The 10401-nt window shown below is 39.8% G+C and overlaps 1 protein-coding gene across 2 annotated transcripts in view; it reads right to left on the bottom strand.

Moving 5' to 3' along the window:
• Nucleotides 1-728: 728 nt before the first annotated feature.
• ndst3 (N-deacetylase/N-sulfotransferase (heparan glucosaminyl) 3) overlaps nucleotides 729-10401 on the bottom strand; it is a 52026-nt gene continuing 42353 nt past the window's right edge. Inside the window, exons 10-15 of one of the 2 annotated variants that reach the window (XM_088420119.1) lie at nucleotides 9239-9413; nucleotides 8394-8564; nucleotides 8193-8302; nucleotides 4527-4629; nucleotides 3230-3340; nucleotides 729-1664 (exon numbers count right to left, since the gene is read on the bottom strand). In XM_088420119.1, coding sequence (XP_088276245.1) covers nucleotides 1656-1664; nucleotides 3230-3340; nucleotides 4527-4629; nucleotides 8193-8302; nucleotides 8394-8564; nucleotides 9239-9413 — 679 coding nt within the window. In that variant the 3' untranslated portion in view covers nucleotides 729-1655. The remainder of the gene's footprint in view (nucleotides 1665-3229; nucleotides 3341-4526; nucleotides 4630-8192; nucleotides 8303-8393; nucleotides 8565-9238; nucleotides 9414-10401) is intronic. The other variant, XM_088420117.1, reaches the window with a different exon arrangement.

Raw genomic sequence — 10401 nt, 5'->3', positions numbered from 1 at the left:
AATGAATGAAAGCACCGTAGAAAATGCAAAAGAACGGATGTGACAACCACGCACACCGGGACATGGTACACCTGGACATGAAATACCTGTTAGTTGCTGGAGGGATCTGATTTGTTAACACAAGAAACTGGGTTTACAAAAACAGGTGGAAACCATAAACTAATGGGTTGTCAAGATTTGAAGGGAGCAGCTTGAGAACAAAACTAAAAAGCATAAAACGAATCTAAATCTAATCTAAACAAAATCAAAAGCTCTTATTAGAACAGATGTTGTTGCTTGCTTACCAGACTAAAAATAAATAAATAAAAACCTCTCTGAGATCATAAATAAAAACAGAACATTAATATGCTCAGGAAAAGTATCATTTTGATATAACTTGTGTATTGCTAAGGTGTATCTAAAGTTGCTGCTGAGCATATACACTGTGTACGTTGACACGTTATATCGGCGATATCTTCTCTTTCTCTCAGTCTCTCCTTCTGTTTTACAAGGAATGTCTTTTTCACAGCTCCCTTGTCTCTTTTTCTCCCTTGGTCTTTACATCGCTCTCTGATACTTGCAATTTATTCAAGGTTTCTCACAAAAAGTTCATATTTTATGATGAAAGAAAAAAGCATTAACAGCAGGGAGATAAAAACAACCCGACTTCTACCGCAGTGTAAATTTCTGCAGTAGTTTATTCAGGGTGTGGGGACATCAAGCTGAAAGAGGAAGAGAACACACACAAGTTCCGGCATATGCATTTGTTTTAATTTTGGTTTTTCTTTTTGACAGTTCGAGATAGTTGTTGTTAACCGAAGGGAAACAAAACATGGTGTCTTGAATCAAAACAGGAAATGGGAGGCAGATACAACGACATAAATGGGGGGGGGGAAATACAGCCCGGCATCATATCCTATGTGTTACGTCTGCTCGTTTTGGTCGGTTGCCTTTGCTTGCTGTCTTCAGCATTGACTCCATTAACCTTGTATATTGGATGCAGCATTTTTCTTCATTCTGGAAAATAAGACACAGGCTCTTGCTTCAGTGACGCCTTCCCACCTCTTATTTTCTAGAGACAGCCTGGGGTGACATCTCTGAACGTGGCTGCCAGATCTACCAGCAGCTACGTTCACTCTGAGCAAACAAACGCATAGAAAATCAAACAAACAGGCTGCCACGCACCCTGAGATGATGCCCCTTCTTAACATTCTTACTGTGGCAGGAACAACACGCACAAATAAAAAATCTAAAGGGAAATTTGTTTCTTTCTTGTTATGTTTTTTTTTTTTTTTTAGCTTAGAGGAAATAGTGCACATGACGGGATTCACACAGCTGACCAGCGCTGCTCTGGTGTGATAAATTAAAGGTGAAAATCACACAAAACCTTCAAAGTTACTGCAGGTATGCGTGAGAGTTCAACTTTGATGAACTCTTCTTTGTCCTCAGTGACTTCCGAGGCACTCAGACCATTCATCCCTTCACCCAGCACTTAAAGTGTTCCATTTGCTTTGCCCTTTAATCACTTTTTTGCCCTTCTCAGGTGTGAAACAAGGGCTCACGTTCCTCTTCTTGCCCTCGGGGTTCATGGAGAGTACGTCTGAGGGTCAGGTGCTCCAGGTTTACTCCGTACTGCTTCACCTTTGGCCTTTAACGCTGGCTCACGGATGCAAAGGTTATCTAACCTTAAGAAAGAGGTAAAGACAAAGTGGATATGGATAAAAAGGGGAGGAGAAAAAGGGTGGAAGAACATGAATTTATTAATCAAATGACGTGCTTTTTGGACACCTTTGTGAAATGTGCAAAATGCAAATACTGAAAATGCTAATAAGCTCTGGTGACATTATTTATAGAATAACCAATTGTTATCTATCTATCTATCTATCTATCTATCTATCTACAAAAAGAATATAAAAAGAAAACAAAGATAAAAAGAAGGCATTTGAGTAATTTAAGCTTAGCAAAACCTTACTTTTATTTATAGGGTATTTGTTACATGATATGTATGACATAAATTTTGTTTTATGAGACCATTTCTGGAAAAACACTACTTCAGAGTTATAAGTGTGCATGGCTCACAATGGTGTTAGCATGCTTTCTCGTGGACATGATTGCTAACCTCAATCTAGTTCTGACACCACAAAGTGAACAATCATGTGTACTCTAAGCTCCCAAGTGAAAATGATTGTCTTTTTGCAGTTTAGTGCAGAGGAAACACACACCAGGCATTTTGGTATGTGATCTGTTTAATATGCCTTAAGCTTGTCTACATAATTTGGATAATCGAAGTGAACACTAAAAGTTCAGTTTTTGCTTTTTGTTTAAGGCCAACCGATAAAGAGTACCGTTTATTCATAGGTTTAATAACATACTTCCTCAAATATAAGACGCACCTGTGTATAAGACTCAACCTTAATTTTGGGGTCGGATTCTGGTATTTTTTTTTCTGTTAGCGTGTATAACACTTTGGCAACAAAATAAAAACTATGGCAAAGCAGAATGAATCTCATCTTTTGTGAACTCTTTGTATTTTCTTGCGTTCATATTCATAAGTTATTTATTTGTTGTGCATTAATTGTGTTTCAGATTCCCCACTGTGAGTGGGTATAACGATGAATGTGCTTCAAGGATTTTTCTGTGATTTTTCAATTTTCTGTGAGTGACTGCTTGGTCGCCTATTAGATTTCTTGTTGTGTTAACCGGAAAGAGCAAACGATCAACATGGACTTGGGTGGGAGAAGGTGCACTTCTTTGGAAACAATGCATGGGCATGGTTTTTAATATTACTGTTACTGTATTGTCTCATTTGATATAACCACCTTGTTAGTTTTTGTACTTGAATGATATAAATCCACCTCAAGCGCAACCATGTGTGACGTGATTTCGGGGTGAATACAACAAGCACTCTAACTAGGGACCAAGCAGTCAGTCAATGTTGTTTTACAAACTCTGATAGACTGGCTTTGTGGCAAATTTGTAACGTGTGTGCCACACTGAGCGCGCAGAGAGTACCCAACTCGAGCAAGCTGAGAGCTAGATGTTGAGCGAGGGAGGGAGGGCTATCGTGAAGGTGCAAAGAGAGATTTAGAACAAGCAAAACGTTTTTCTGTGCTCGAAATCCATCGTTGCTCGCCATGGATGGATGGTTGGATGGGTATCAGGTGAGATACAATGAAAATATAAATAGAAAAGTCCTATATGTAACATATGGACATGTGAGCTGAGCTCTGTAGACTTGAACGCCGCTGACCTTCTGCAGCTCCTCTCTCAGCCAGGAGGGAAGAGGCTGTCCAAGTCGATGCAACAGCTTTGACAGCTCCACATTGTGCTCCCTGTAGTGCCTGGAGAGATATGCCCGAGCCTGCATATGGGCAAACGTAAAGGGATTAATGTTAAAATCAAAATGATGCAATGGAAGTGTAAATGAGAGTAGAAGGACAAGAAGGAGAAGAAATAATAAGTAAATAGAGATTTTGTTGTTGTTGTTGTTGTTGGCATGCCATTACGATTATTGAAATGTCAAACAGGTGCCTTGGCTCAATTAAGGATGGGGAAACAATCAATGCTACGATCCTGCAAAATCAAAGAGCAACAATGAACGCATACTAAAGTGCAGTTTTTCATGAAGGTAAATGACCATTTCTTTATTCCAATCCCAATGTTTTCTCACAACAAAGAAAAGTAACCACTGATGAGCTCTTATCACTTCTGCATGGAGGTGGAGGCTACTGGTCTGCAGTTTACCGTATTTCTCAGAGTATAAGTTGACCCCAGTCCTAAGTTGACCCCCCATTTTTTTACATCAATTTGTGTGAATTTGACAAAAACGCAATAATAAGTCTAGCACAGAGTTTAGTGGTTACACAGATCATGGCTGTCCAATTGTAACAAGTGGTCTGCGTTTAAAATGACAAAATTATGGTACTTTCAGACAGATTTCTTCGTTGTATATCGAATAACATACTGTTACGGTTATGGAGGAAGGTGGAAAGCCTTGTAACTGACATGATATTACTTATTTCACATTTGAATTAATATGATTCAAATACAGACATGTGGAAAAACAATTGGTGTGTTTGAGCAGTTATAGGTCGACCCGCCTAATATGAGGGTTGAAAATGAGTAAAAAAAAAAAAACTCGAGTTGTACTCTGAGAAATAATTACAGGTGAGTGAGGTGCACCCATTAGCCATGTGCGACTGCACGTGGAAGATGGATTGAATCATCTTCATTTGAGAGCCAATGTGTGATTTTGCCACCCTCTGTGGAATCACTGGCTCGGACAAAGATTTATAGATTGGATTTTCTCCTTCTCGCATCCTCACTCTATCCTAATTTCACCATCCTGCTTCCCCCAAGAGTATTGTGTCATTACTGAGGCCTCATAATGATCGTGTTAGTTTGGCTCGTGGTTGCCACACACCCACCAACCCATGCAGAGTTTGCTGGGAGAAGTGTTAGCAGTCGAAAATCAGTCGGTCACATGACAGTTTTCCCCTGGTCATTCAATACACGTTTTAAAACGTTGGCAGAGTAAATGTGCTTACCTCTGCTTCCATAGGAGGATACTTTCTTCCTTTGCTCCTCCCCAAACACTTAGTCTTTCCTCCCTCAAGGAGCTGGCACCAAAAACCCTTTTGAGGGTCAAAACTGGGTAGAAAAAAGGAAGGATTGTTTGTGTGTAATGATTTGTGTTTGAGAGGACTAACTTTGAAAGAGTGTAACAGACTAACTCTCATATGTACAAACTAAGAAGCTCCATTATAACAGATGAATGAAATATATAGTGGCAAGAGCCATGTGAAGAAAAAAAAAAGCAGGGAAAATGCCTAGCATGTCCAAGTTTTCAGACTTCGTGGCACCCCAGATTATAAGACTCGTCTTAATCAATAAGTCTATTTTTAGAAATTGCCATATGTGGGGCGCATTGGGTCATAAGATTGCTCTGGGTAAAGGGTGCATTAGTACACATTAAATCAGTACAGCAAATGAGACAAACTTTATTCATCTTCAACATTGATACAGAAGGCACACCTGATTATAAGATTGCTTATTTTTAAGAAAACTAAAGGATTGTAAGTCTGCTATAAATGCAGCCTGAAACATTTAGGTAAACAAGCTGGCTCCTTATTCATAAATATACGATATTATTTAGTGCCAGTTTTATGAAGAATGTTTCAGAATTGTGGCGGCACTGTACAGTAATTGCTCTACTTAGTTGATAGGAGGTAAAACATCAATATCACAATCTATCCAACCATTATCTCTTTTCCATTCAGTGTCCATAGGAAAGCATCATATTTGCAACCTTTCTTAAACAACACAGTACCCATACACCAGTACTAACCGATTGTGCTACAATATGAAACGCTATATCTAGCTATTGTATGATTTTTTTAAGAACTACTGTCAATTATTATTTTCGAAGATTCAAAGAGATTTTATTGTCACATGTATAGTACGATACCACGCATGAATTTCTTATTCTGTTCACTTCCCGAGCAGACTGCATTTCATAATTGAGCAAATAATAATAAAATGTTAGGAACAACTGTCCTGAGGTTGCAGTGGTTGAAGTCCCCCGCTGTGATGATCTCAGCGCCCGGCTGCTTAATATCATATTTTAAAATGTGTTTATTACGGGTGCTTCAAGTCCAGAATGACTGAAAAAAAAGCTATTTTGTTAGGGGCTATATCTCCCAGTTATAAATAAATGTAGTTTAACTTTCCATTGATTAAATATTTAGTGAGTATTCATTGTGACATGAGTATTACTCTTCTTGATAACGTGTCACTCCTCACTCTCAACTTCTCTATGGTGTTGTCTTTGGCTGACACTGACAGCAGTGTGTATGCTTCTGGCAAGAGTGTCTGGCGCCTGCTGTTCTGCATTACACATATTGCACCAGTAACACCGCAGAAAAAATTGAAACCTTTGGTAGTTTGATTAAACTGTTTGTGTACTCACGTTCTCTGCTCCACTGGGTTAACACTTTGAATCAAGTCTTAACATGAGCAGGAAGCAGCTGGAATTGTCTGTTGCATTGTGGGGGCTGTCAAAAGTGATCACGATTGATTCAGCATGTTTTTTTAAATAATTGAAATTAAGACTGAAGCAATTATGAATGCTTTAAATCAAAGAAACATTATTACTCAATGTTCATTTGACGTTTGAAAGCCCAAGTGAATTGCTCGTGTTTTCATGATAAGTCCGGCTTTGCTTTTTGGCAACCATGGATGTGACTGAAAGATGTATATGTACGTAGCTGGTTATCTTCATGCATCATTTGGCGTTCTCATCAAGTGCTCTTTTCTCCATGTGACAAGACAGGAGGAAGAAAAGATTAAATAAAAAGCCTTTGTTGTTGAAGAGCTGTCAGGCCGCTGCCATGTCAAAAGAACAAGACCAAAAAAAAACAAACCAACATGCTTTTTTTGGGGACTGCCTTTGTGCTCCCCACCATGCATGCACACATACACGTACACACTGACTTTGTCACACTCCTGTCAAGATGCATCTCTTTGCACATTATTTTAAATGCATGTCAGTCTGCAGTCGTTGACAGAGGTGCTCTCTGTCCCCACGAACAAAACTTGAGACGCCCCTGTCTGGAGTAGAGAGACAGGCTGCATTCTGATGAGCATTGCTTGGCTAATAAAGCATTTAGCAATTCTCCCTCTCTTAAAGGCCACACGCCAGTTCTAATTAGTAAGAATGCAAACAACCTCTCTGTATTACAAATCAAAAAGATGGGTGAAATGGAGGGCCAACATATCAAAGACAAATTTGAATGGGGTACACAAATTCTAATATTTGGGCCAACTCCGAGCATTTTTCCTCTCTTGCGGACAAGCACGAGCATAGGTATGGGACGTCTCTAAAATAGCATTCTTAGTCCTGGTTTACAGCGTGTAAATGATTTTTTTCTTCTCAGTCAGCTAATAAATAAATATAACCATCCATTTTCTACAGCCACCTATCCTCAGTAGAGTTGCTGGCGCCTATCTCAGCGTTCTATTGGCAGTAGGCGGCTGACACCCTGAACTGGTTGCCAGCAGATTGCAGGACACACAGAGACGAACATACATTCACACACCCAATCACACCTAAGGACAATTTACTATGTCCAATACGCCTGCCGTGCATGCTTTTGGGACTTGGGAGGAAGTCAGAGTGCCCGGGCATGGGGGGAACATGTAAACTTTCTACAGGAAGGCCAGGGCAAGCTAGACTTGAACTGGGGACTCTGAATTGTGAGGTAGATGTGCTAACCACTCTTCCACAAGCCTAAATAAATACATAAAGTCAAGACCAACAGGCTGAGCCATAGACACCCTAATTTTGATGTGAAATGGTTGTGTTGAATGTTTGCAGACCATCTCTCAAGTCATTCATCCCAATAATAATGACAACAAAAAGAGTCTGCAAATGTAATGTAAGGGTTGTAAGCCTTAATCAGTGCGTCTTATGTATGGATGTCAAACGAGAGTTGAATAAACATGTTTTTTTACTTTTTGTTGTACTAGTTTGGTTACCTTGATGTGAAATAATGCACCATCTAACCTGTTGCGCATTATAACGCAGTATGCCTTATTTAATATGGAAACTTACTAACCATTAAATCTCTTCAAATGTGAAAAGTAGATTTGTGTACCATACTTTAAAGTACATATCCAAGATATGTCTTAAGTACTGTGCGAAGTTTGTACACATGCGTCACTTGTTACTACCTGTGTATAATGTGAGCATAAATGAGAAAATAATTAGTTAAAAAATATAAAATTGTGTAAAATCAAATTTATAACAGGTATACGATATTTCCATTGCTGTTTTATTTATTGGTATTTGGATCTCATGTGTATTTGTACACCTTGAGACAAAGAATATGTTGCTTGTGGATATGTGAATGTGTGAAATTTGAATATGAGGGAGTAGTTCAGGTAAGGGCATCAACTTACTATTGCAAGAAATATGGATGTTACTTAGGATTAATTAGTTAATTAGGCTTTGTCATTCAAGATCAGATGTGTCTGGATGATTGGGCATAATTCTGACGCACCCTCCCAAATCACACTCATATATGGGTAACTGCAAAGGAAGACCAACTTGATTTTCTTTCATTATCAGGTCCCATGGTTGTTATGGCTTTAATCTTTTGTCCACATAAAACGGGAAGTGGTGCTTAATGAGACGTCAGGTCTACGTGACTTACGTGAGGGCCTGTGAGTAGTTCAAATGAGGAGTGACTCCTAGAAACTTCTGGACTTCATCCATGACAGCAGCAGGGTCTGCCCTCAGCTGATGGCCATCTATGATCATCAACTAGATGCAAAAACAAACAAGAACATAGATTGAAGTGTATTTTGACATGTAGTAACACAAATGACCATGTTCAACATGAAGTGTAAGGCACCTGGTTAGCAGGGTAGTACGTGAGCCACCTCTCAAGGTGTATGGCATACATCCCCGGGTTCAAACAACGATTCTGCAGAGAACGTAGTTCCGCTGGGGCACCTGCTTTTGCACTGATGACATCATAGAAGGTGTAGCGAAGTGCTGCGTGGTCCTCGTGAGCTCTCTGATGCTGGAGTGACAAAAATAAATATTAACGCGTTGATAATGAATATCAACGCGCGTCTTTGACGAGCACTTCTGCATTTTGGGCGTGTGGATTATGACGCAAAACATCGAAAGAAAACTACATGGACTAAGCACTGACTGAAGCAGGGGTACATCCGGCGATCACGGTCAGTTACAGACAGTCCTTCTCTGAGGATTTCTCCGAACCTTCGCACCATTGAGAACTCGTTGAAAGTGCAAAAACACTCACCGAATATATGTTGGTGTAAAACAACATACGTGAGTTTGAGTTGACAAGTACATTTCATTCCGTGCTTTTCTACATTAGGTCAAGTCTAGGAGTTGAATTTGTACTTACAGTATTTTCTTACTTCTTTTACTTCTTTTCTCTATACTTCTACCAATGTATGTTGCATGACTACTGTAGCTACTTTAAGAAAAAAATCCAGATGTCACGCGTAACACACTAAAGTTGTTTATTTGTGAAGATCAGGTAAAATGCTACTTCTGTTGCCATAGGCGTATGGTTACATTTAAACTCTAAGATTCTCAATCAAAACAGAATGTCTTTGTTTTTGTCAAAATGTATTTTATTTTATAGCTCTTGTATTTGAGCTTACTTGACTTCACCAGACGAAGTGGCCATTGAATTCATACTGCATGTGTGATTTCCCGCACCTGGTACCAGCTGTAGGCTCTATCCGAGGGATTGATGAGCAGGGTGATGATCTTGGCCTTGGGCAGTAGGGCTGCGACACGCCGCGGGGATTCCTCTGAGGGGAAGTAGTTGGCACTTTTCTCAAACAGGAAGTCCGTGCTAACGTTGGAGGGGACAGGGAAAAACTCCATGTACCTATGGCAAGAGATGCAAACATTTTTTATTTATTTTTTTGTTCTGTTTGGTAGACCTGCTCTCTGAAGCATCCCTGTAGTCCCGGGAGCTTAGTTATCTGGGGCTTTAAGGGGCTTTCCTCCAGGCCATACAGGTCCTACATGAGGGACCAGAAAAACATTTTCCCTAGTCAAAATTTAAGTGAGAGCACCTTTCCTTTTATGGAATTGTTGGAGTGGGTTCTACAGGTTACTCCTGCAAGAGATTTTCTCTTTCTGCTGAGAGACTTCAATACATATGTGGATAATGACAGAAAGACCTCAAAGGCATGATTGGGAGGACTGCTCAGGATCAGGTCCTGAGCGGTCAAATTCTGTGCTTGTAACAGATTGTCCATGGCAAAAAAAAAACAAAACAAACACATACTCAAACCTTAGTGTAAGGATATGTGCAATTAGTATCGATGACAAACGTTGTGATGTCATAAACATTTAGTGACAAAAGGGAGATTTGAGGACCTCCCTGATTCAACTGAAATGACATTTTATGTATCTCCTGTGTCTGGGTTGTGGTTGCCAAGGTGGTTACAAAGCTCCTTAGTGGCAGGACAATGCAGATAGATGGGATCTCTCTGGGGTTCCTAAAGGTTCTCAAGGTTGTGAGGTTGTTTTGGTTGACAGGCCTCTGCAACATCACATCAGGGACAATGCCTTTGGTTCTGGCAAACACTGTTGTGGTATCAGTTGCATGGAATTAGCTATGGCTATGTATTGTTTTTACCTTTGTCTTAACGGTCAAGTATTTGTCACACTTTGTGTAATTACTACCTTTGTCATGTAGGGTTATGTGCACAGGTGCACATGACTGGTAGGCAGGTTGACTTGGGTAATAACCCAATGTTCTGTCTTTCCTCAATGTTAAAATGGCTTCTATCGAGGTCAACTGACAGCACACTATCAATGCAATATAAATAGCTGCCAGAAGCAGCACCAAAAACAAAGACTAAGTT

The sequence above is a fragment of the Hippichthys cyanospilos genome, chromosome 7 (genome assembly GCF_059441005.1).
Source record: "Hippichthys cyanospilos isolate Australia breed blue-spotted pipefish chromosome 7, RoL_Hcya_1.0, whole genome shotgun sequence".
NCBI lineage: Eukaryota > Metazoa > Chordata > Actinopteri > Syngnathiformes > Syngnathidae > Hippichthys > Hippichthys cyanospilos.
This window is presented reverse-complemented; position numbering and strand designations above follow the sequence as displayed.